General features: G+C 39.1%; 2 protein-coding genes across 7 annotated transcripts; one reads left to right on the plus strand and one right to left on the minus strand.

Moving 5' to 3' along the window:
- Nucleotides 1–397: 397 nt before the first annotated feature.
- Nucleotides 398–6,595, minus strand: ssbp1 (single-stranded DNA binding protein 1). Of its 2 annotated transcripts, none has more exons than XM_054624702.1 (7): nucleotides 6,513–6,591; nucleotides 5,355–5,420; nucleotides 4,672–4,729; nucleotides 4,423–4,563; nucleotides 2,646–2,733; nucleotides 2,104–2,192; nucleotides 398–1,528 (listed from the first exon to the last, which is right to left on the minus strand). In XM_054624702.1, exons 2-7 carry the CDS (start codon nucleotides 5,376–5,378, stop codon nucleotides 1,485–1,487), a joined length of 444 nt encoding a protein of 147 aa, XP_054480677.1. In that variant the 5' UTR covers nucleotides 5,379–5,420; nucleotides 6,513–6,591; the 3' UTR covers nucleotides 398–1,484. The 2 variants fall into 2 exon arrangements, with proteins under 2 accessions (XP_054480677.1, XP_054480675.1); XM_054624700.1 differs by having other exon boundaries at nucleotides 399–1,528; nucleotides 5,355–5,425; nucleotides 6,513–6,595.
- Nucleotides 6,596–9,453: 2,858 nt separating this feature from the next.
- On the plus strand, nucleotides 9,454–22,963 carry LOC129112347 (peroxisomal succinyl-coenzyme A thioesterase-like). 5 transcript variants are annotated; one of them, XM_054624408.1, is made up of 14 exons: nucleotides 9,454–9,485; nucleotides 12,162–12,326; nucleotides 12,616–12,654; nucleotides 13,870–13,940; nucleotides 17,000–17,211; nucleotides 17,395–17,494; nucleotides 18,768–18,958; nucleotides 19,051–19,214; nucleotides 19,791–19,910; nucleotides 20,046–20,128; nucleotides 20,215–20,308; nucleotides 20,793–20,873; nucleotides 21,465–21,606; nucleotides 22,196–22,963. In XM_054624408.1, the coding sequence occupies exons 5-14, from the start codon at nucleotides 17,004–17,006 to the stop codon at nucleotides 22,318–22,320; spliced, it is 1,308 nt and encodes a 435-aa protein (XP_054480383.1). In that variant the 5' UTR covers nucleotides 9,454–9,485; nucleotides 12,162–12,326; nucleotides 12,616–12,654; nucleotides 13,870–13,940; nucleotides 17,000–17,003; the 3' UTR covers nucleotides 22,321–22,963. The 5 variants fall into 5 exon arrangements, with proteins under 5 accessions (XP_054480383.1, XP_054480382.1, XP_054480384.1 ...); XM_054624407.1 differs by lacking the exon at nucleotides 13,870–13,940; XM_054624409.1 differs by lacking the exons at nucleotides 12,162–12,326; nucleotides 13,870–13,940 and having other exon boundaries at nucleotides 9,462–9,485.
- The last annotated feature ends 4,295 nt before the right edge of the window (nucleotides 22,964–27,258 follow it).

Raw genomic sequence — 27,258 nt, forward strand, 5'->3', positions numbered from 1 at the left:
CAATCCAAAAGGTTTTGGGCTTTTATTTTTATATCCACTCGACCCATTTCCGGTCTCACACTAACAGCTTTCCCCGACTCATAGCCCCGCCCACATTCAGCTGTCCGACCAATCACATCGCTCCCCTGTTTTTAAAGCCCGTTCGACCGTGCGTCTTATTTGATTGACAAGTGATGCAGCCAATCAGGAAAGACTTAGACTAAGCCTGAGACCAATGGTTTAAGGCCAAGAATACCTCTGACTTAAGCCCGCCCCCTCTGCCACAGAATCAGCCAATCAACGTCCACTAGCGAAAATATAAGATTTAAATAACTAAACAATACTTTTATGCAAATATTTATCATTAATTTTCTTTAACTTAATTTTAGCAATATTTTTGAGTTGGTTTTAAATGATTACTTGTAACTTTTCTGCTTTTACTCCTCTATAAAAGTGTTTTGTAGGGGAATCTGGGAACAGTTACTATGACAGGGAGGTTAAATCATTCATGCTCTGATTGGAGAAGATGAACAATAATGTGTACACAGAAATAGTCTGTAAAAAAAAAAGGTCTATTACAGCAACCATTACAGAGAAATGAACCAGCAGTACTGAGCTGAAGGAAGGAAATGATACACAGATATGAGTGATAACAACTGACAAGAAAGTGACAAAGCAGAGAACAGGGGTAGATAAACATTAAAAAAAAACATAAAATCCATACAATAATGTTCTATTGTTACTGTGTAGAATTAAGGGATGTGAACAGAAAAACAAATGGAGTTAACACACGAAAAAAAAGTTCAACTTATTAAATGTTATTCAACCACCTTCACTCATTTACATGAAGAGAAGTGCAAGAAAGACAGCTGACATTTAACAAAGAGAAGCCAGTATAAGAAAGAGCAAATGTTTGTGTTTTAACCGTTTTCTTGTGGTAAACAAATCCCAATAAATGACCACAATTAATCTGCAAATAGTTCCCAACAAACATAAATGAGAATTTGTCTCCGGCCACCCGACGGGTAGTTTGAAACCCCTGATTTTCATCCTCACTAAGTAACAATTTCTGATTTATTGAGTTTTAAGAGCAGCTGTCTAAACTGACCCAATATGGAAACATAATAACGTTTGTCTACAATCCTCAAAACAAGTAAGAGTCGCTACAACTTCCTTTAACATTTTATACAGTCTTCAAACTTCAAACGTAGTGAAACATTTGTCTTTTCTAAACTGCATTTTTAACGTTTATGTACAAGTATCACAATGAAAACTATACTCAGTATGTGTATTTATACTACACAAGCTTCCTGCTTCCTTTGATGCCTCAAGGTCTGCAGGAGGCACCAAATATGACCAGAGTGTCACAGCGTATTCTGTCCCCCTTCTCTTTGGGTAGGTCAGTTCCTTTAGGGGGGCGTTCAGGTCCTCAGTCTTATTTCTGTGTATAAGAAAAAAAAAGTTGTCTTGTGTTGTCGTGTGGAGACGGAAGAGAGGAAAGAGCTTCAGGTTCTCTCTCGAATGTTGTCGCTGAGGAAGACGATGTTGTCTGGAAAGAAGGAAACAAATCGTTGAACTTACATGAGATGTAAAAATCTGATCCAATGAAATCTATTTGTTTTGTGTACAGGGACACAAATAGTTTAGTATTTTTGGTGTAGCTTGTGTTTTTTCTGGTTGACACAGAAATGAAATGCATCCAAGTGACTAAGCAACATTAAGAGCAAGTGATGTGATATTTAATATCCAAAAACACACCTTTTTTGGGTCCAACAAACACAGGACTTGGGTTGTGATTCTAGGATTTTGTGGTTCTGTTGTCTAAACTTAACTGTACGTAGTTATTTTAAGCCCAACACTGACGTTTTTCTAAACCAAACTTTCCTTGTTGATGTAATTTTGTCCCCAAAAGAAGTCTCCTCTGAGCCAAACAAAAAAACGAACAATTTGTGTCCCTGTACACAAAACCACTAGATTGCAATCTGTGACTATTTCCCAAACTGCCATTAGATTTATGTTGTAATCTTAAGACTGTCGTGTCACATTTATATGATCACGTAACTTCATATTCACACATAAAGACGTGTATTTCTGACAGAAGCTCGCGTGCGTTTGTCGCCTGACCTGCGATGATGGTGGTGGCCTGGCGTCTGACTTGGTTCTTGTCCACATATTCTCCGTAGTCCAGCTTCCCCTCAATGAGGATCCTAGACCTGAAACACAGAGACTTGAATGTGAGCTCCAAAGTAAAGGTCCTTAAACTTTCTATTATTTGCATTCTTTGCATTGCATGATAATTGTTAAATAAAAGGCTATGGAAAAAACTGAAATATCACAGGGACGAACATTATGGTATGAACTGCACAGTGAAATCCATCACTGTGACAAATTTCTGTTATAACATCCCGAGCCATCTGACAAATTTACTTATTGTAATTACATGCAAAACTAATTTGAGAAGATTTATTTATTTATAGATATTTTGCTGTGAACAACCGCTGAACATACAAATTTAACTCAGACTTTTACTTTCAGTGGTCAAAGACGTCAACCACAACAAAACCAGAAGTGAGAGCATTTGTAACAGGTCATCTCTCTGGCCACACTTCCTGTCTGCCTCTCTGCTGAATACCATCAAATTAAAATAAACGTATTCTCGTTCGTACCCTTTCTTGACGTACTGGTAGGCCACGTCTCTCAAACCGGGTTTGAACACCGACACGCGATGCCACGTCGTCTTCTGACTGATGTCACCTGGAGTCAAACAACCACAGCACATCAATCGGTTCATCCTCAGAGGAGGACTTGCTACATATACACACTACTTAAGAAGTACGTAGTGTAGATGTAAACACAATACATATGATATGTTGCAAACTCTTTGTTTTAATCACTGTAAATGTTTGTGAAAATATTTTATTTTTTGTGTGTGTGTATATATATATATATATGCGATATTCTTAACATGCAGTGTTTTGTTTATTACTTTTATTGTGCATTTATTTCTAACATTCTTACTAACTGTGCTGTTTAAATTCACCTTCACACGCTGTATATTGTCGTTTAAAATGTAACAATAATGAAATATATGTTCACTTTCAGAAGTTAGGTACAACAGTGACCTCTAGTGGCAAAATATGACACTTGCAGAGAAAATTTCAAGTACAATTTACTGCTAATGAAACAGTAATTCTAGTATTTAACATTATTTTAACATCAGCTACATGCCTGATTGATTCTGATTAAACTCAATATATAAATAAGTCCATTAGCTGCCTTAAATTATTTACTTTATATCAAACAATGACTTCCTGAGAGTTTAAAGATTTCCCTACAAGCAAAAATATTTAAAAATAACCTTTATCATTTGTTCATTTCCCTTTTCATGTTCAACAGGATCATCTTTGTCCAACTCCTACATTTGATGAGCTTAGAAAAAGAGAAATTTCCACATCTGTGGCAATGCTTTTTTCAGATAATCTAATTTGTTATTTTAATGGTTTATTTTGCGCACAAATTTTCTAAGCCGATAAAAAAGGAAATAATAAATCACAAACCCCTAATTTGGAATTGTTTTTCACTTGATATCTATATAAAATAAATGCTTGCACCTTCACCAGCACAGTGACCCTGACACGTCAAAGGATATTTCAGCTGTTTGTCCTTCAGCGAGCAAAAAACATGTCAAGGGTCTGACAAGAAAAACAGAAGAGTAAGGACAGAGCGCTCCGAGACAAATGTAGTGTGGGAAAAAAATATGGAAACGTATGTAAATAAAATACATCTCATCTGTTTTGTATTGTGGAAATTATGGCTGCCAGTCTGCATTTTGTCCCCATCTGAATAAAGTTGAATATATCATTTTTAAAACTACCCCAAGAGCTCTGAAGTGTCAGGTACCTAAAATCCAGACTAAATCTCATGAACCCTGGTGGAGAGTTTTATTGTCCTTTCATAAACCTAAAGTTTTCCACCAGGACGGCAACAATAATCTGACAGAACAAGAACTTTAAATTAAATTTATAAAAGGAGCAAAACCAAAACAATGTCAGGAGAGCTGGCTCTTTAAGGAGATTATAAAACATGAGCAAAAAGTTGAACCGAGTAAACTTAAATGGCTAAAAATATTGTTTTTGAGTCATCAGATGGTTGTTTTCTTACTTTACTTTAACATCCAGGTCTGATGAAGGTACTTTTTGACACCTGGGATCTGTCACATTTGTGTCCACTTTCACATGCCAACTAAAATCTTTGACATTTGCTTGATTGATAAGTTACTGTTTCCATAATAAATACGTGTCTTTAGTTTGTGGATTTCTCCTCATCTTTGCAGAGGAATTTTAGCCTAAAGCACAGCGAGTTCACTTGCAACAAAATGTGCTCCATAAAGGACTGTTATTCTGCGTTTTCTTTTCTATCATCGAGTATCACATGACATTGTACCTGTTGGGCTCGTCTCTCCGTCTCCAGAGCGCCACATTTCATTGGTTGCTAGCGAGAAGATGGTAACCGGGTTACGACCCTCCACTTGTCTCATCACGGGGTCCTGACCCACTCGGCCCAACAGCTGCACGCGGTTTATCGCTGGAAGAGAGACATTTAATCTTAATAAGTTAATAATGGATAGGTATATTAAATGAGAGAAGCTAGGAAGTACAAATCCTTCTCTTCCAGAACAGGAAGTGGACTCACATCTCTCCAGGATGAGGCTGGCGTCTGTGCTCCCATATCTCACCACCTGTCTGAAGATCTGTGGAGGGATCAGATTAAATATTTACTTTGTAAAACTGAAAGTATGCAGAGCTCGTGTGCATCTCCCTGCATACGCTTAGATGTTTTCATCCATTCATTCTCATCAATTGAGATACTTTTCTTTGGGTGTACAATGCAATTAATAACTAGTTATTTAAATGTATGCATAAAAATTGTATCTGCATGTCTGATCAATAAAGTTTCAGTCCATGCCAAGAGTCCTCAAGATTGTCTTTCTATAGTGTACCTAGATATATCTCAAATACAACAAAGGTGGTCTAGTAATAATTAGAACTGCAATGATTAATCGACTGGATGTCAACGATTAAGTTAATCTCCATTCATTTCAATAATCGATTATTCGTTTTAGTGATTTCTTAAGCAGAAATTCTCTGATTCTGGCTTATTAAATGTGAATATTATTTGGTTTCTTTACTCCTCTATGACCTTTTAAAAGAAGATATATACAAGAACGTGATCTTGGCCTTTGGAAAACACTGATTTGACACATTGTATGACATTTTATTAACTAATTGATGAATCCGTAAAGAAAAATCAACAAATGTATTGTAAAACTAATACTAGTAATAGAACTTGCAGAGTAACAATACATATTTTCTGACCTGTGCTGAGGCGCTTCTCAACATCTTGTCCGTACTGCTCAGACAGCTGTGGCGACTTTTAAGAGACTGATCTTCAAAACAACAACAACAACAACAAACAACATCTTTATGAGGGAGGAAAGTAATAATAATAATAATAATAATAATCAATCCTTTATTAGTCCCACAATGGGGAAATTCTTTCTCTGCATTTAACCCATCCCGGAGGAGCAGAATGAGTAAAGGACACCTCGGCATGTTGCAGCTGAACCACCAACCTTGTGGTTACGGGACAAGCGCTCTACCTCATGTGCCACAGCCGCCCCAAAACAAGCAGCTGCACAACACTGACATCAAGCTTACAAAATAAGATTATACAGTACCAGTCAAAAGTTTGGACACACCTTCTCATTCAATGGTTTTTATTTATTTTTATTTTTTTCTACATTGTAGGTTAATATTGAAGACATCCAAACTATGAAGGAACACATATGGAATTATGTGGTAAACAAACAAATGCTCAACAAACCAGAATATGTTTTATATTTTACATTCTTCAAAGTAGTTGAATGAGAAGGTGTGTCCACACCTTAGTACTGTATAACTAAAGTGGGTGTTTTGTTTACCCCAACTGATACAAGCAGAATGATCTTACAGTTGAATCAACACCTCTCTAATAAGCTTTAATTAAAATGTCACATTATAACCTGCAAGGTTCAGTTATTGTCATTATACAAGAAAACCACACAAAAGAGGATTTATACCAGGAATGACAACATTAGACTGCATTCATTTTATGTAGTTCCATCTAATTATATAGCTTGCAACTGTGTGCATAACAGCACAAAAGCATTTAAATTATTGATTAAAAAAGGTACAAATATTTAATTTAAAATACATGCAATACATGCAAAGCAGCAGCAACATTAACATATGTTAGACTGGACCCTGAGGAACCAAACATGTGAGCGTGGACTCAAAGTCACAACAGCAATGAGGCTCCTGAGGTGTCGTACCATCAGCATGTGAAATGAAATAAAATGTCACATCTTTTTAAAAATAATATTTTTCTCAAATTGTTTTGTTTTTATATGTTTCACATAAACGGTTCTTTCTTTGGTAGAAAACTGGGTTAAAGTGTGACAAAAGAAGGACGTGAAAAGCTTGTTGGAAACTCACCAGGTGCAGGACTTCAGAGCAGGCTTTGGTAACCTCACGCTGTTTCCGGTCCGTCTCCAAAACGGGTCCGACCAACAACCGGAAGACACTAAAGTTCCGCATTGACACTTAACAATCTTATTTATTGATTTAAAACAATTATTCTTTTTATAATACTAATATATAATTATAAATATTCGTAATAATGCTCCTCTATAACAGTTGAGTTATTTTTGTAATTACATAATATTTCAAGCTGGATTTCTATTTTTAAGTTACAAAAAAAAAGTCAGATTCCTTGTATATGCTCACATAACATAAGATAAGATAAGATAAGATAAGATAAGATAAGATAAGATAAGATAAGATAAGATAAGATAAGATAATCCTTTATTAGTCCCGCAGCGGGGAAATTTGCAGGCTTACAGCAGCATAGAGTTAAAGTGCACACAAGAGACATAGTAAAGAAAGACAAGATAAAAATAAAAAAATGAAAAAAAAAAACAAAAAAACCCCAAGTATTATAAATAAGCAATAAAAACAGTAGAAAAACACAATAACTGAAATATAATATTTACAGACAGAAAAAAACTATTTTAACTATTATTGCACAGTGTTTTTATTGTCATGTGTCATGTGGTCTGCTGGGAGCTGATCTGGTTGTGTAACCTGACAGCAGCAGGAAGGAAGGACCTGCGGTACCTCTCCTTCACACACCGGGGGTGAAGCAGCCGGTGGCTGAAGGAGCTGCACAGAGCTGCCAGGGTGTCCTGCATGGGGTGGGAGGTGTTGTTCATCAGGGATGACAGCTTTGCCATCATCCTCCTGTCTCCCACCACCTCCACCGTATCCAGTGGACACCCCAGCACACTGCTGGCCTTCCTGACAAGCTTGTTGAGTCTCTTCTTGTCGGCTGCTGAGATGCTGCTGCTCCAGCAGACCACTGCATAAAAGATGGCTGATGCCACCACAGAGTTGAAAAAGGTCCTCAGGAGTGCTCCCTGCACTCCAAAGGACCTTAGTCTCCTCAGCAGATAGAGTCTGCTCTGACCCTTTTTGTAAAGTGCATTTGAGTGATTAGTCCAGTCCAGTTTATTGTTCAAGTGAACACCCAGGTACTTATAAGATTGCACAATCTCAATGTCCTGTCCCTGGATGTTCACTGGTTCCGGAGGACAGTGTTTACCCCGGCGGAAGTCCACCACCAGCTCTTTGGTTTTACCAGAGTTGATCTGGAGGCGGTTCCGCCGGCACCATCCTGTGAAGTCCTGGTTCAGTTCTCTGTATTCCCTCTCATCACCGGCGGAGATGAGGCCGACGATTGCAGAGTCGTCAGAGAACTTTTGCAGGTGGCAGGTAGCAGAGTTATATTTGAAGTCCGATGTGTAGATGGAGAAGAGGAATGGAGCCAGAACGGTTCCTTGTGGGGCCCCGTGCTGCAGGACACCAGATCTGACTCACACTCCCCTATCCTCACATACTGTGGACGGTTGGTGAGGTAGTCCAGTATCCACGCAGTGAGGTGGTGGTCCATCCCGGTCTGCTCCAGCTTGTCCCTCAGAAGCAAAGGCTGGATGGTGTTGAAGGCACTGGAGAAGTCGAAGAACATGACTCTCACAGTGCTTCCAGCCTTTTCCAGGTGAGAAAGGCATCTTTGTAGCAGGTAGATGACAGCGTCATCCACCCCGATGCCAGATTGGTAGGCGAACTGAAGAGAGTCCAAAGATGAGATCACCAGGGGGCGGAGGTGCACAAGGACCAGCCGGGTCTTCATCAGGTAGGATCTTCATCAGGTGGGATGTTAAAGCCACCGGTAGTATATTACTGAACAGCTGCTGAAGTCCTTGGCCCCCGGGGTCTTTGGGACTGGTACCACGCCAGGCCCCACGTCTTCCATAGCTGTGGTACCCTCCCCAGCTTCAAGCTCAAGTTAAAGATGTGCTCCACTATCCCGCACAGCTGGTCTGCGCATGCCAATAAAGCTTTCTGAAAACAGACTTTATGACCTTTTTTAAATAAGCAGTGCTTTCCCCCTTTATTTATAATTGTATTGATTATCACAGCAGACAGAAATTACAAAACAACAAGTATATTTATGAGTTATACTTGGAGTTTCATAAATGACCACACAGTTTATTGGAAAATATTGTATACATTTTGATATCAATTTACTTCATTTCCTTGCACAATGTCACAATCAAACTTACAACTAATAAGATAATATCCTGTACTTCATGTTTAACTTCTACCTATACAAAATACTGCGCATGCACAAAATCACTATAGATTCTAAAGAAAGAAATTTTGTCTTGTGTAACCTTCAAGTTCTCTAACAGATTATTTCATGTTTCATTTAAAAAATGTGCTGCCTTGTGTGAGGATATTTTAAGATTTTTACTATAATATTAATATTATTTTATCCAATAATTATTATGAAACATTTTCCATGAGGGCTACAATCTCTATCATCCTTGATTATTGGGATGCGACTGCAGATGATTGCTAACATGTGCAGGTGTGATATATTTATGGCATTATGGGTGCAACTAAAACGTGATATTCTTGCACAACGATGACAGTTCTGATATTGAACACACCTCTGACCTAATGACAAATCCGACCTTGAGTTGTTGTTTTTTATAAGTAACAGGCAACACTGTGTAATACAAGTGTCACGTTTGGTTAAGAGTCCATTCCTTGTTATATTTATTTATATATAACCAATTGTACAAAGACAATATCATCTTTGTCCATCTAATTCCCTTGAAAATAAATCAAAATGACCTTATCCTTTTGCTGAGTCAATGTTTACTTTCATCCCAGAGATAAGCAGCTACATCTGGGTGAAATCAACGTGTCTCTGTGCGATATCTGCAAGTGAAAGTCCCCTTTAAGGACCGCTAACTTAAGGAAAGGGTTTAAAGTCCACCAGAGGGCTCACAGGCATTTTATTATCCCTGAGCCCTCGTGGACCTGCTGGCAACGTCAAACTCTGTGAGTTGTTTTGGTGAAACTGTTCATATGTGATTTCATAATGAGTACTTTTAACTTTTGTTACTTTGAGTATATTTTGATGCTCATACTTTTGTAGTATAAAACCTAACCCTAACTCCAGTAAAATTCTTTTTTTTTAAAAGGTTCTGAAAGGCACTTTACATGGTAAAAACAGAAACAATAAAGGCAATAACAATATAAAAGTAAGAGACATGCCATTATAAAATTATAATAGTAATTCTACAGTATGGTATTGGTAGCCTACTTTTATTTAATTCATACTTTTTCTATAACTGCTTATAATAATAATAATTTAATAATAATATAACTATAAATCACAGATTAGGTATTTCTAAATACTTTTAAAATATGAGACTTTATGTAAAAAAAAAACATCATGGTAAAATAACTACAAATAGTTAATTTAGTAAATAAAACGAACGTAAGGTCTACGCAACTCAACAAACGTTGTGAGTATTATTGTATGTGAGGCACAAACTGTAACAACATTTAATATAAACTTTAAAAAACGTACTTTAATGGTTATGGATTTTTTTTTAGTGTTTCCTCATTGTTTTTTTGTATAATCTCTGAATGCTGGCGTGGTGAGAGGGATATTTATTTTTCCATTGACAGATTTGTCATATTGTATTAGTACAGTGATGATTACTTTGTTTCATTATTAATATTAGTACAGTAATGATTACTTTGTGTCTTTATTAATATTAGTACAGTGATGATTACTTTGTGTCTTTATTAATATTAGTACAGTAATGATTACTTTGTGTCATTATTAATATTAGTACAGTGATGATTACTTTGTGTCTTTATTAATATTAGTACAGTAATGATTACTTTGTGTCTTTATTAATATTAGTACAGTAATGATTACTTTGTGTCTTTATTAATATTAGTACAGTAATGATTACTTTGTTTCATTATTAATATTAGTACAGTGATGATTACTTTGTGTCTTTATTAATATTAGTACAGTAATGATTACTTTGTCTTTATTAATATTAGTACAGTGATGATTACTTTGTGTCTTTATTAATATTAGTACAGTAATGATTACTTTGTGTCTTTATTAATATTAGTACAGTGATGATTACTTTGTGTCTTTATTAATATTAGTACAGTAATGATTACTTTGTGTCTTTATTAATATTAGTACAGTAATGATTACTTTGTGTCTTTATTAATTAGTACAGTAATGATTACTTTGTGTCTTTATTAATATTAGTACAGTTTATTTGTATTAATATTAGTACAGTAATGATTACTTTGTCTTTATTAATATTAGTACAGTGATGATTACTTTGTGTCTTTATTAATATTAGTACAGTAATGATTACTTTGTGTCTTTATTAATATTAGTACAGTAATGATTACTTTGTGTCTTTATTAATATTAGTACAGTGATGATTACTTTGTGTCTTTATTAATATTAGTACAGTGATGATTACTTTGTCTTTATTAATATTAGTACAGTAATGATTACTTTGTTTCATTATTAATATTAGTACAGCAATGATTACTTTGTTTCATTATTAATATTAGTACAGCAATGATTACTTTGTGTCTTTATTAATATTAGTACAGTAATGATTACTTTGTGTCTTTATTAATATTAGTACAGTAATGATTACTTTGTGTCTTTATTAATATTAGTACAGTAATGATTACTTTTTACAGTGATGATTATTATTAATATTAGTACATTATTAATATTAGTACAGTGATGATTACTTTGTGTCTTTATTAATATTAGTACAGTAATGATTACTTTGTGTCTTTATTAATATTAGTACAGTAATGATTACTTTGTGTCTTTATTAATATTAGTACAGTGATGATTACTTTGTGTCTTTATTAATATTAGTACAGTAATGATTACTTTGTGTCTTTATTAATATTAGTACAGTAATGATTACTTTGTGTCTTTATTAATATTAGTACAGTAATGATTACTTTGTGTCTTTATTAATATTAGTACAGTAATGATTACTTTGTGTCTTTATTAATATTAGTACAGTAATGATTACTTTGTGTTTTATTAATATTAGTACAGTGATGATTACTTTGTGTCTTTATTAATATTAGTACAGTGATGATTACTTTGTGTCTTTATTAATATTAGTACAGTGATGATTACTTTGTGTCTTTATTAATATTAGTACAGTGATGATTACTTTGTTTCATTATTAATATTAGTACAGTGATGATTACTTTGTCTTTATTAATATTAGTACAGTGATGATTACTTTGTGTCTTTATTAATATTAGTACAGTGATGATTACTTTGTCTTTATTAATATTAGTACAGTGATGATTACTTTGTGTCTTTATTAATATTAGTACAGTGATGATTACTTTGTGTCTTTATTAATATTAGTACAGTGATGATTACTTTGTGTCTTTATTAATATTAGTACAGTAATGATTACTTTGTGTCATTATTAATATTAGTACAGTGATGATTACTTTGTCTTTATTAGTACAGTCTTTGTATTAATATTAGTACAGTGATGATTACTTTGTGTCATTATTAATATTAGTACAGTGATGATTACTTTGTGTCATTATTAATATTAGTACAGTGATGATTACTTTGTGTCTTTATTAATATTAGTACAGTGATCATGTGTGCAGACATAAAATCTAAAGTCTCTCCAGCTGTTAGAGCAGACTGATTGCTGTCATCAGAAACAGACGTCGCTTCACATGACGCTACAAAGGAAAGGATTCCCTCCTTTCCTCTCTCCTCTTCTCTCCTCGACACTTTCGTTTTGACTTCTCTAAAGTTGTTGCTGTGACTAAATCCTGCAGCAGAACACACAGGTATCACTCACACTGCCTTCTGTGGTTTGTAGTCTTTGTAGTTGCATCTCTCCTTGTAGTTTAACAGTTTTGCAACAAATTGCAACTTTGTTGATGTTACAAAGTATCTTTTTAAAAGCTTCAGGAAGGGGGCGTGGCTTAGCCCCTCCATAACAAACCAGTGCTGCAGCATGGCGTCGGGTTTAGCTTTTTGTCTTTGTTTTTATTGCACAATTGCACACATGCAATGTCACAATTTGTCAACAAATAACAAGTACTGAACATGAACGTCTCTCCCTCACTGACACAGACGAAAACTACAAGTATCTGATCATCATCCTGACCTCAGGTTAGTACTAGTACACTAGCAAACTACTTTAAAAGCACTGCAATATGCAAGTACAAGTACACATACTCATGGTGCATGATGCATTATACTGTGATTATGCATAATCATAGTTTTATTAATGATCTTCTGTTCTGAAAAGTAGAAATACTATATAATAATAATACTACTATACTAAATAAAAGTGGAAATACTCAAGCACAGTACAAGTACCTCAGAGTTGCACTTAAGTACTTGAATACTTCCACAACTGACAAGTAAAAATACTAATACATCAATGTAAAAATACTTGAATACAAGTAAAAGTCCAGCACTCAAAAAGCAGAGTTCCACTACTTAAATACACAAAAGACCTTTCCTGAAATAACATTCATCAAACTTAAGAATCATTTCCTCGTCTTTTTGTGTCTTTGGTTTGTTTTGTCAGAAAGTTATATTGATATATATATTTATTTATTTATTATTCACTTATTTCTCTTCTTTAAAAATTAAACCTGACTTGAAGCACCTTCCTGTAGTACTCCGAAGATGAAGAACCTTTTATATATATATATATATATATATATATATATATATATATATATATATATACACACACACGTGGACAAAATTGTTGGAACCCTTCCGTTAAAGAAAGAAAAACCCACAATGGTCACTGAAATAACTTGAAACCGACAAAAGTAATAATAAATAAAAATTTACTGAAACTTAACTAATGAAAATCAGACATTGCTTTTGAATTGTGGTTCAACATAATCATTTTAAAAAACAAACTAATGAAAATGGCCTGGACAAAAATGATGGTACCCTTAACTTAATATTTTGTTGCACAAGCTTTTGAGGCAATCACTGCAATCAAGCGATTTCTGTAACTCTCAATGAGACTTCTGCACCTGCCAACAGGTATTTTGGCCCACTCCTCGTGAGCAAACTGCTCCAGCTGTCTCAGGTTTGAAGGGTGCCTTCTCCAGACTGCATGTTTCAGCTCCTTCCACAGATGTTCAATAGGATTTAGATCAGGGCTCATAGAAGGCCACTTCAGAATAGTCCAATGATTTGCTCTTAGCCATTGTTGGGTGTTTTTAGCTGTGTGTTTTGGGTCATTATCCTGTTGGAGGACCCATGACCTGCGACTGAGACCAAGCTTTCTGACACTGGGCAGCACATTTCGCTCCAGAATGCCTTGATAGCCTTGAGATTTCATTGTACCCTGCACAGATTCAAGACACCCTGTGCCAGATGTAGCAAAGCAGCCCCAGAACATAACCGAGCCTCCTCCATGTTTCACAGTAGGTACAGTGTTATTTTCTTTGTATGCTTCATTTTTGCGTCTGTGAACATAGAGCTGATGTGACTTGCCAAAAAGCTTCAGTTTTGTCTCATCTGCCCAAAGGACATTCTCCCAGAAGCTTTGTGGCTTGTCAATATGCATTTTGGCAAATTCCAGTCTCGCTTTTTTATGATTTGCTTTCAACAGTGGTGTCCTCCTCGGTCGTCTTCCATGAAGTCCACTTTGGCTCAAACAGCGACGGATGGTGCGATCTGACACTGATGGACCTTGACCTTGGAGTTCACCTCTAATCTCTTTGGAAGTTGTTCTGGGCTCGTTGGTTACCATTCGTATTATCCGTCTCTTCATTTTGTCATCAACTTTCCTCTTGCGGCCACGTCCAGGGAGGTTGGCTACAGTCCCGTGGACCTTAAACTTCTGAATAATATGTGAAACTGTAGTCACAGGAACATCAAGCTGCTTGGAGATGGTCTTATAGCCTTTACCTTTAACATGCTTGTCTATAATTTTCTTTCTAACCTCCTGAGACAACTCTCTCCTTAGCTTTCTGTGGTCCATGTTCTGTGTGGTACAAACCATGATACCAAACAGCACAGTGACTACTTTTCACCCTTTAAATAGGCAGACTGACTGATTACAAGTTTGAAGACACCTGTGATGCTAATTAGAGGACACACCTTAGTTTAACATGTCCCTATGGTCTAATTATTTTCAATCTTTTCTAGGGGTACCATCATTTTTGTCCAGGCCATTTTCATTAGTTTGTTTTTTAAAATGATTCTGTTGAACCACAATTCAAAAGCAATGTCTGATTTGTATTAGTTAATTTTCAATATTTTTTTATTTATTATTACTTTAGTCAGTTTCAAGTTATTTCAGTGACCATTGTGGGTTTTTCTTTCTTTAACGGAAGGGTACCAACAATTTTGTCCACGTGTGCATTTCTTTTTTTTCTTTAAATAAGTTCTGACCTCACAAATCATAGTTTGGTCACATGATGTCAGGAAGGGGTTGCCTTGGTTACGTGTCTCCAACCCGGTAAGGAGGCTGTCAGGAAGTGTCGTGGTAATTAAAGATGCATACAGTTGTTAAATCACTCAAAACATGTTTAAAACTAGTACACACATTGGGTATATACAGTGGGTAAGGAAAGTATTCAGACCCCTTTAAATTTTTCACCCTTTGTTTCATTGCAGCCATTTGCTAAAATCGAAGAAGTTTTTCTCATTAATGTACACTCAGCAACCCATCTTGACAGAAAAAACCAGAAATGTAGAAATTTTTGCAAATTTATTAAAAAAGAAAAACTGAAATATCACATGGTCATAAGTATTCAGACCCTTTGCTCAGTATTGAGTAGAAGCACCCTTTTGAGCTAGTACAGCCATGAGTCTTCTTGGGAATGATGCAACAAGTTTCTCACACCTGGATTTGGGGATCCTCTGCCATTCTTCCTTGCAGATCCTCTCCAGTTCTGTCAGGTTGGATGGTGAACGTTGGTGGACAGCCATTTTCAGGTCTCTCCAGAGATGCTCAATTGGGTTTAGGTCAGGGCTCTGGCTGGGCCAGTCAAGAATGGTCACAGACTTGTTCCGAAGCCACTCCTTTGTTATTTTAGCTGTGTGCTTCGGGTCATTGTCTTGTTGGAAGGTGAACCTTCGGCCCAGTCTGAGGTCCTGAGCACTCTGGAGGAGGTTTTCTTCCAGGATATCTCTGTACTTGGCCGCATTCATCTTTCCTTCAATTGCAACCAGTCGTCCTGTCCCTGCAGCTGAAAAACACCCCCATAGCATGATGCTGCCACCACCATGTTTCACTGTTGGGATTGTATTGGGCAGGTGATGAGCAGTGCCTGGTTTTCTCCACACATACCGCTTAGAATTAACGCCAAAAGTTCAATCTTGGTCTCATCAGACCAGAGAATCTTATTTCTCATAGTTTGGGAGTCCTCCATGTGTTTTTTGGCAAACTCTATGCGGGCTTTCATATGTCTTGCACTGAGGAGAGGCTTCCGTCGGGCCACTCTGCCATAAAGCCCCGACTGGTGGAGGGCTGCAGTGATAGTTGACTTTGTGGAACTTTCTCCCATCTCCCTACTGCATCTCTGGAGCTCAGCCACAGTGATCTTTGGGTTCTTCTTTACCTCTCTCACCAAGGCTCTTCTCCCACGATTGCTCAGTTTGGCTGGATGGCCAGGTCTAGGAAGAGTTCTGGTCATCCCATACTTCTTCCATTTAAGGATTATGGAGGCCACTGTGCTCTTAGGAACCTTGAGTGCTGCAGAAATTCTTTTGTAACCTTGGCCAGATCTGTGCCTTGCCACAATTCTGTCTCTGAGCTCCTTGGGCAGTTCCTTCGACCTCATGATTCTCATTTGTTCTGACATGCACTGTGAGCTGTAAGGTCTTATATAGACAGGTGTGTGCCTTTCCTAATCAAGTCCAATCAGTTTAATTAAACACAGCTGGACTCCAATGAAGGAGCAGAACCATCTCAAGGAGGATCAGAAGAAATGGACAGCATGTGAGTTAAATATGAGTGTCACAGCAAAGGGTCTGAATACTTATGACCATGTGATATTTCAGTTTTTCTTTTTTAATAAATTTGCAAAAATTTCTACATTTCTGTTTTTTTCTGTCAAGATGGGTTGCTGAGTGTACATTAATGCGAAAAAAAATGAACTTTTTCGATTTTAGCAAATGGCTGCAATGAAACAAAGAGTGAAAAATTTAAAGGGGTCTGAATACTTTCCGTACCCACTGTATGTCGTATAGTGTGTGTTTGTGGACACACTGAAGGGTTCTTCAGAAGTAAAGGGTTCTGCGTAGAACCTCAGCCCTTCAGTGAGGGCTGATTGGGACAATATTGCACATTGTGCTCCTCTTTCAAAGATGAAACAACAGATCTGTTGTGCACTCATATTATTGTTCCCTTGTTTAAAATATAATAATAAAATTCTTGAGGAAAAAAAAGACACCTGTGAGACGTTCCTCATCCTCGGTTCCAACTCCATGAAACATAACTTGTGCACGTGTGTGTTTGCATTCTCTTCCACAGACGAATGTCCACCATGTCCGTCCACCACGCCGTCCCTACGCTTCTCTCCGTCGTCCCGTCTCGGGCTCTGGTGGATGAGACGTTCAAGGTGCTGGTGCAGAATCTGCCTCCGGGTTCTCCTGTGACGCTCCACTCCCTCCACCTCTCCGAGGACGAGGACTTCTGGGAGGCCTTCGGACACTACGTCAGCGACCACAGGGGAACCGTGTCCCGTGGGTTCTCCTACTTTTTTTTATCTCCTCAAAATGACTTTTTAAAATCTTAAAGTGTGTTTTTAAATCTAATTTAAATTCTGAACACAATAAATCAGATGTCTGTGATTTTCTTTACCGCTAATTTGCTTATTGGCTTTTTTGTATATTTTCTTTTGTTGACATTTATTTTTTTGTTTGTAGTTTCAGAGGATCTCAGTTTTGGAGGAACGTACTCGGGTAAAGAAGCCATGGGTTTGTTGTGGAGTATGCGTCCCGTCCCAGGAAGCCGTAAAGGCCTCAGGTAAAAACAATAAGCGCTGTGAAGCTGCAGACTTAAGCTGAGAAACATCACCTGGAATCAATAACACAATTAATTATCTTATTCTCTTCTGAAATGATTAATCAAACAATATTGATTCTCTGGATCTGTTGTAAATTCTTTGCACTGAACAACAAAATCAAAGATAACATTTATTAGCATATATTAAACTGTAAAGAACCCTCGTCAGAAGTCTCAGAATATACTTAAAATATACCTGTTAGAGTTTCTTAAAGCCCAAACTTGCATCTTTAAATAGCTTTTTTCGTTCTGACCAAAAGTCCACAACATAAAAATGATCAATTTAATATCACGTAAGATAAAGAAAAGAAGCAAAAAGTGAAAAGCTGGATAAATTTTAAACTTTATCATTTATTTGAAATGATAAAGGCACTTGCAAATGACTAGGTAGTACAAATTGTACTTTTATGTTGCATTTTTACCTCTTTTCTTAAGAAATTTATTTATTTATTTATTTATTTTTTAAATGGATTAATGGATTTTCAAAATAGTGGCCGATTTATTTTCCGTCGATTTGACAAATTGATTAGTTGACTGCCAGACAACAGTGAAGTTTTTTTGTTGTTGTTTCAAACTCACTAAAGTATTTACTGCTAAGGTTATCTGCCGTAAGTTGTCATTAATGTTTTGTTTTTTATAAAAGGTCAAATTTTTTGCCTTATTTGATAGGTTGGATTTAGAAAAAGAGATTGTGGAAACACAGGCGACACACATGGCCGCGGTCGGGATTTGAACCGAGGCCTCTTCCGGTGAAATCTAACTTCCTGTGTCACGTTTACTAAAACTGTGACGGTTCCCTGTATGTTGTGTCTTCCATTTGTTTCTAGGACTGGGGAGCAGAGACCTACTTAATTGGTCATTAGGAGTGATTGGCGTGCACCTGGGCCCGGGTGCCAACGCCCTATAAGAGTCTGCTTCCCCAGTCCTTCCCGGGGGGGGCTGTTCTTTTCAGCTCCATAGCCATGCACACCTTTCAACACTTATGTTGAAACAACACACACACCTATAATCCACTCATGCATACACACTCCACACTACGGACTTACTGACTTCCACATCCCATACTTTTATTATAATTTGAGCACTTGGATTGGTTTGGTTTGATTAAATACTTATTTTGATTGGGAAACTGTTGTCTCCCGTCTTTTTGTTGTGTAGCCTGGCGCCCCTAGGCCAGGTGCATAACAAAACCAAGACGTGATCTTACTGCTTGAATCTCTTCTCCCCCGTCAAGGTTGAGAAAGATAAACGTCTGCACCCCGCAGCTGGTCCACATCTCGGCCTACAGCGGACACGTGACGGAGGGCTTCAGGCAGCGAACTCCTCTGGCCTCGGCGATGACGGAGCGGTGGTACATCGGTCCAGGAGTCCGGAGGATCGAGATCAGAGACAGAGGAGTGCGAGGGACGCTGTTTATACCTCCAGGTCCATCTGAAGAAACACATGTCCTCCTCTTTGTCTATTTAAAGTCTTTGTTTTTAGTGAGAACACATAATGAATGCTCTTTGAAACCTCAGGTCCAGGACCGTTCCCCGGCCTGTTGGACATGTGGGGCGGAGGCGGAGGGCTGTTGGAGTACCGATCCGCTCTGCTGGCGTCTCACGGTTACGCCTCTTTTGCGCTGGAATATTTCACCACTGGTGAGCTGAAGACAGCCGACAGAGAGCTCAACTATTTTGAGGTTTGAGTTTGTTATTAACATACTAAGTTATTCATATTACAATATAGAAAACTGGTGTGGCTGGTTTTTATTTAAACAAATCACCTGTTCTGTTTATTACATCTTATAAACATCTTACATTTACATTGTAATATTTAAAAGCAGCATTAGGCCACAAACAGACACCAATATTTGTCAATTTGTGCCTTGTTTACTTATTTACAGATTTAAACATGCCATTATCATAGTTTAAATAGGCACCTAGGCCATGAATGGTAATAAAGTTTAACATTTTTGAATTAGCAGTAAATCCAGAAAATACTTTTTGTAATATGTGGACACATCAATAAACGCTGTCATATCAAATTTGCACATTTTTAGTCGTATTGCATAGTTATTTTGATAGAAAATCAATGCCAATCAATTCTGGTCTAAAAACACAGATTTTCTCGCAGTGTAACTACACGTTTACATTTGTTTGGCCCATGACCCCTTATATTTTTCTGAATATGATAAAGTGTCAAAGGCCATCTGTCTTCTTCTACAACAAACTGACAAAAGAGGATCAGCAACATTTTCTCCTCTTCTTCTGCACAGACGGCGTTTAATATCGTCAGTGAGCATCCTCAAGTGATCCCCGACAGAGTTGGAATTTTTGGTCTCTCCCTCGGCTCCATTGTGACCATTAACCTGACAGCCGAGAGCAGCGTTATCGAGGCGAGTGCTAAACGCGAAATATCTTGGAGATTGTAATTAGAAAAGCCTGCAGAACTTCTCGATAGCACACAGTGGAGAACCAGATGGAGGTCTGTTGTCTTAAAAGTGCATCGTTGTTTTTTGTTGTCGTTCCAGCCTCGTTGTTGTGTTTGCATCAGCGGCAACCACTTTTATCCGCACGGAGCGGACCTCAAAGGACTCTATCTATTGATGTTCGCGTAGGTATTCTGTCATTCTGTCAGTAACATGAATCCAAAACACACACAGTCGGACTGATATCATGGTGAATTACTTGTGATGGCAGGGATGCTCACAAGATTCGTGTGGATGAGAACAACCATGAGGTATGGAGAGATATGTGCCTACCGATCACCGACGATCCCTTGCGGAAAGTGGACGTAAGTACTTGTTGAACTACAAATATCCGCCTTTCATTTAAGGGTCATACGGCACATGAAGTTTGAAAGTTCTTACATCAAACATCAGACATAGATATGTTTGCTGCCCTATTTTTGTGGCTTTATTAATATACTTCTGTCGTTTTACTTGGCAACAATCTTATGAAAAGTGAAGCCAATTCTGAAGTGTCTTAAAACTTGCATTCTCTCTGCTGTCCATCGGGGGCGACTCCTCTGGTTGTATAGAAGTCTATGAGAAAATGACTCTACTTCTCTCTTGATTTATTCCCTCAGTAAACATTGTAAACATGAGTTTATGGTCTCAATCTCTAGTTTCAAGTCTTCTTCAATACAGCATGATGTTCATTTAGTAAATTATGCTCCATTTAGAGTCAAATGGACTATAAAGCAGGGTATACTTTAGAGCCCTCAACTCACATCTGTTTGTTCTAACAATCACGTATTGGGTTGATTTCTCTTGGAGGTTGGGAAAATAAACTGTCCGATGTTGTTGGTGAACGGCCTCGATGATCAGAACTTGGCCACAGTGGACTGTGCTGAGGACGTGAGTACACACACACACACACACACACACACACACACACACACACACACACACACACACACACACACACACACACACACACACACACACACACACACACACACACACACACACACACACGCCTGACAATGAAGTAGATGTAAGAGCAGTTTATACTTGCAAAAACTTGTCAAAGCAGGTAGTTTGTTAGTCATCTATTAATCTGCAAAAACAAGCTATTTAAAGACGGCAACTTGCTGACTTACCTTTAAATCCACTGTATCGCACATTTAAATTTGTATATTTTAATGCAATTTTTTTTTTTTCCACTGTCAAAGAGATTGTTTGTTTGTGATCAATGTATTAGTATGATACTCAATAAAATTAGTTCGGAAATTGTGATTGCATATTGCAGCATTTTTTTATTGACCCAAGTGAATAATAATAATAATCTGCAGATAAATAGATGGTGAATATAATCAATAGCTGCGGTCTTTAACAGCATTTCTCTAGAAGTGAAGGAGCGATGGTTCAGATGGTAAAATGAGTCTGTTTGGTCCACAGACATGATATCAGTCTGTGCTGTTTTGATTTGACCTTTGACCTCTCCAGATGGCCCACATGATGCGTGCAGCAGGGAAGGAGCACCTGCTGACCAGACTTGAGTACCCGGGCACTGGACATCTGATCGAGCCGCCCTACGCGCCTCACTCCAGAGCCACTTTGTTTAAAAAACTTAACACAAAAGAAAAAGGTGAAAAGCTAACATTTGGGGGTTTTACGTTCACAAGCTGACTGATTATTAATTAGATTATAGTAGTTAGATGATTCTACGGGAGACGTTTTTTATGTACTTTAGTTATAAAGTGTAATTTAACGTGCTTAATGCAAAAAAAACACAGAATAAACTCACGTTACATCTTAAATTAAAACTTTTTAAAGCGACAGTTCTCCGTAAATCAAAAATGTAGATATTTTTCCACTTATCTGTGTCGTGCCCTCTATTTCTGTCAGAGCATTTGATTTACTGACCACTGTCAAGATGAGAATTACATGTAAACACATTAAACAAAAAATGTTTTTGCAGAAGCTTTAATTCAGCCATCAACAATGATTAATCCAGAGGTTGTCATTAATGTCACTGGCACAACGATTTCTCTAAAACTAGGCAACTCCCACCAAAACAGTGTAGATTAATAAAAACGTGAGGAAATATATGTATTTTATATTTTGGGCTACTGTCCCTTTGAGGAAAGGTGGACGTCTATGTACTTTATTCTGTCTTATGTATCCATTAAAAAACCCTCCAGTTGCGTTAAATTTGTGGACATTGTGTGTTTCAGCGATATTGGTGTGGGGAGGACAAACCAAACCCCATTCAGACGCTCAGGAAGACTCCTGGAAAAAGATCTTGGCTTTTCTGCAGCAGAATCTTTTCTCCAGCGACACTCCCAGAGCCAAGATGTGAACGCGTTACGACGGCACACATCGCTGCAGGAAAACGCAGCCATGTGGGACGAGGTCACCTTTATTTAATCAACACTATCACAGGTTCCTCACGGCGTTGACAGAATAAGTTATTGTTTGAATGATCAGGTTAAGGTGTTTTAGTTTAAAGGGAATATTTCACCCACAAATCCACCATTTTTGTTTCTGTTACTCGCCCCGTGTTACCTTTAATTCTTTATTTAACTTCAATTCATCAAGACTTTTCTCTGTCTTTTGACTCTCCGTTCACCGTGGAGGCGTGAGAGAAAAACAATGTTTTCTTCAAGAGTTTAGGGTAACATGGCTGAGTAACTGATTTACAAAAGTATTCCTTTAAGTATTCACAAACTTTTAACCTTTGACAGTAAAACCAAAGCAAGTTTTCTAGAAAAGAATTCTAAAAAAGTAATATATATTAATATGAAAATTATTATACTATTTTTGGTATTAAAATTAAATTTATTTAAAAAATAATCAGCATTTTACACTGATTAAATGAATCTTTTTAAACGTTTATGTCTTCTTTTAATTCAATTGTAAGTAATCTACCATGAATGTTCTCCTGAACGTATATGATTTTATGATTGTGCTGCATCAAAACAATTAAACAGGTTCAACTTTGTTTGTTACACGACTGCATTTTTTGGGACAACTTCCCCTTGAATATTGTTTATTTAGAGCGCACATCATCTGAGGACATTTACAAACTGTAACAACATTTAATTTAAACTTTAAAAAACGTACTTTAATGGTTATGGATTTTTTGTTAGTGTTTCCTCATTGTTTTTTTTGTATAATCTCTGAATGCTGGCGTGGGAAGAGGGATATTTATTTTTCCATTGACAGATTTGTCATATTATATTAGTACAGTGATGATTACTTTGTATCATTATTAATATTAGTCATTATTAATATTAGTACAGTGATGATTACTTTGTGTCTTTATTAATATTAGTACAGTGATGATTACTTTGTGTCTTTATTAATATTAGTACAGTAATGATTACTTTGTGTCTTTATTAATATTAGTACAGTAATGATTACTTCGTGTCTTTATTAATATTAGTACAGTGATGATTACTTTGTGTCTTTATTAATATTAGTACAGTAATGATTACTTTGTTTCATTATTAATATTAGTACAGTGATGATTACTTTGTGTCTTTATTAATATTAGTACAGTAATGATTACTTTGTGTCTTTATTAATATTAGTACAGTGATGATTACTTTGTGTCTTTATTGATATTAGTACAGTGATGATTACTTTGTGTCTTTATTAATATTAGTACAGTAATGATTACTTTGTGTCTTTATTAATATTAGTACAGTGATGATTACTTTGTGTCTTTATTGATATTAGTACAGTGATGATTACTTTGTCTTTATTAATATTAATACAGTGATTATTACTTTGTCTTTATTAATATTAGTACAGTGATGATTACTTTGTGTCTTTATTAATATTAGTACAGTGATGATTACTTTGTTTCATTATTAATATTAATACAGTGATTATTACTTTGTCTTTATTAATATTAGTACAGTGATGATTACTTTGTCTTTATTAATATTAGTACAGTGATGATTACTTTGTGTCTTTATTAATATTAGTACAGTGATGATTACTTTGTGTCTTTATTAATATTAGTACAGTGATGATTACTTTGTCCATCCATCCATCCATTTCCTTCCGCTTATCCGGGGCCGGGTCGCGGGGTCAGCAAGCTAAGGAGGGTCCTCCAGACGTCCTTCTCCCCAGCAACACTTTCCAGCTCCTCCTGGGGAACCCCGAGGCGTTCCCAGGCCAGACGAGATATATAATCTCTCCAGCGTGTTCTGGGTCTACCCCGGGGCCTCTTACCAGTTGGACGTGCCTGGAAAACCTCTAAAGGGAGGCGTCCAGGAGGCATCCTGATCAGATGCCCGAGCCACCTCAGCTGGCCCCTTTCGACGCGAAGGAGCAGCGGCTCTACTCCGAGCTCCCTCCGGATGTCTGAGCTCCTCACCCTATCTCTAAGGCTGAGCCCAGCCACCCTACGAAGGAAGCTCATTTCGGCCGCTTGTATTCGCGATCTCATTCTTTCGGTCACTACCCAAAGCTCATGACCATAGGTGAGGGTTGGAACGTAGATGGACTGGTAAATCGAGAGCTTTGCCTTTCGGCTCAGCTCCTTCTTCACCAAAACGGTCCGGTACAACGCCTGCATCACTGCTGACGCTGCACCGAACCGCCTGTCCATCTCCCGCTCCATTTTACCCTCACTCGTGAATAAGATCCCGAGATACTTGAACTCCCTCGCTTGGGGCAGTGACTCACTCCCAACCCAGAGGGTGCAATCCACCGTTTTCCGGAAGAGAACCATGGCCTCAGACTTGGAGGTACTGACTCTCATCCCGACCGCTTCACACTCGGCTGTGAACCGCCCCAGTGCGTGCTGAAGGTCACGTTCTGAAGAAGCCAACAGAACCACATCATCTGCAAAAAGCGGGGATGCGATTCTGAGGTCCCCAAACCGGAAACTCTCCTCCCCCGGCTGCGCCTTGAAATCCTGTCCATGAAAATCACAAACAGGATTGGTGACAATGGGCAGCCCTGGCGGAGGCCAACACGCACTGGGAACAAGCTCGACTTTGTGCCGAGTATCCGGACACAGCTCTCACTTTGGTCATACAAGGACCGAATGGCTCGTAGTAACGAACCAGGTACCCCATATTCCCGCAGTACCCCCACAGGACTCCCCGAGGGACACGGTCGAAGGCCTTCTCCAAGTCCACAAAACACATGTAGACTGGATGAGCAAACTCCCATGCACCCTCCAACAGACCTGCAAGGGTAAAGAGTTGGTCCGCTGTTCCACGTCCAGGACGGAATCCGCATTGCTCCTCCTGGATCTGAGGTTCGACAATCGGACGGAGCCTCCTTTCCAGCACCCTGGAGTAAACTTTCCCGGGGAGGCTGAGCAGTGTGATACCCCTATAATTGGAGCACACTCTCCGGTCCCCCTTTTGAAAATGGGAACCACCACCCCGGTCTGCCACTCCACAGGCACTGTACCCGACTTCCACGCGACAGTGAAGAGACGTGTCAACCAAGACAGCCCAACAATGTCCAGAGCCTTTAGCATCTCTGGTCGAATCTCATCCACTCCTGGCGCTTTGCCGCTGAAGAGCTTTTTAACTACCTCAACGACCTCCGCCAGGCATATGTACGAGACTTCCCTGAGTCTTCAGACTCTGCCTCTTCCACAGAGGACGTGTTGGTCGGGTTCAGGAGTTCCTCAAAGTGTTCTTTCCACCGCTCGACAATATCCCCAGTCCGGGTCTGCAGTTCTCCCCCCCTGCTGAGCACAGCCTGAGAAAAGCCCTGTTTCCCCTTTCTGAGTCGTCTCACGGTTTGCCAGAACTTCCTTGAGGCCATTCGAAAGTCCTTCTCCATGGCCTCGCCGAACTCCTCCCACACCCGGGTTTTTGCCTCAGCAACCGCCGCAGCTGCAGCCCTTCTGGCCAACCGGTACCTGCCTGCTGATTCAGGAGACCCTCGGCCAACCAAGCCCGAAAGGCCTCCTTCTTCAGCTTGACGGCCTCCTTCACCGCTGGTGTCCACCAGCGTGTTCTTGGATTGCCGCCACGACAGGCACCGATCGCCTTCCGACCACAACTCCTAGCAGCAGCTTCCACAATGGAGGATTTGAACATGGCCCACTCGGATTCCATGTCCCCAGCCTCACCCGGGATGCACGAGAAATTGTTCCGGAGGTGGGAGTTGAAGACCTTGCGGACAGGATCCTCAGCCAGACGTTCCCAGTTCACCCTCACTACACGTTTGGGTTTACCGGGTCTGTCCGGCAGCCTCCCCCGCCACCTGATCCAACTCACCACCAGGTGGTGATCAGTTGACAGCTCTGCTCCTCTCTTCACCCGAGTGTCCAAGACATACGGCCGCAGGTCTGATGACACAACTACAAAGTCGATCATAGACCTTTGGCCTAGGGTGTTCTGGTACCAAGTACACTTATGAACCTCCCTATGCTCAAACATGGTGTTTGTTATGGACAGTCCATGACTAGCACAGAAGTCCAACAACAAAGCACCACTCGGGTTCAGATCGGGCAGGCCGTTCCTCCCAATCACACCCCTCCAGGTTTCTCCATCGTTACCCACGTGAGCGTTGAAGTCTCCCAGAGAACTATGGAGTCCCCAGTCGGCGCCCTTTCCAGAACACCACCCAAGGACTCCAAGAAGGCCGCGTACTCCGAACTGCCGTTTGGTGCATAGGCACAAACGACAGTCAGAGACTTTCCCCCTGCGATTCCCAGTCGCAGAGAGGCGACCCTCTCGTTCTCCGGGGAGAACTCCAGAACAGTGGCGCTCAGCCGGGGGCTTGTGAGTATCCCCACACCCGCCCGGCGCCTCTCACCCTGGGCAACTCCGGAAAAGGAAAAGTCCAGCCCCTCTCCAGGAGTTTGGTTCCAGAACCGGTGCTATGCGTGGAGGTGAGCCCAACTATATCTAGCTGGTAGCATTCCACCTCCCGCACCAGCTCCGGTTCCTTCCCCGCCAGAGAGGTGACATTCCACGTCCCTAGAGCTAGTCTGTGATGCCGGGGGTCAGCACGCCCAGGTTTCCGCCCCAGCCTGCCGCCCAGCTCACATTGCACCCGACCCCAATGCCTATCCCTGCGGGTGGTGGGCCCACAGGGTGGCGGCACGATGTAGCTTTTTCGAGCTGGACCCGGCCCGGCCACCAGACGCTCGCCGGCGAGCTCCCCTACCAGGTCTGGCTCCAGGAGGGGGCCCCGGTTTCCCTATTCCGGGCGAGGTGCCACAACCTTGCATCGTCCGATTCATTGGGGTTTGGTGAATCGCTCTTAGTCTGACCCCTCCCCCGAGACCACTTTGCCTTGGGAGACCCTACCA

Source organism: Anoplopoma fimbria, chromosome 23 (genome assembly GCF_027596085.1).
Source record: "Anoplopoma fimbria isolate UVic2021 breed Golden Eagle Sablefish chromosome 23, Afim_UVic_2022, whole genome shotgun sequence".
In the NCBI taxonomy this organism is placed as follows: domain Eukaryota; kingdom Metazoa; phylum Chordata; class Actinopteri; order Perciformes; family Anoplopomatidae; genus Anoplopoma; species Anoplopoma fimbria.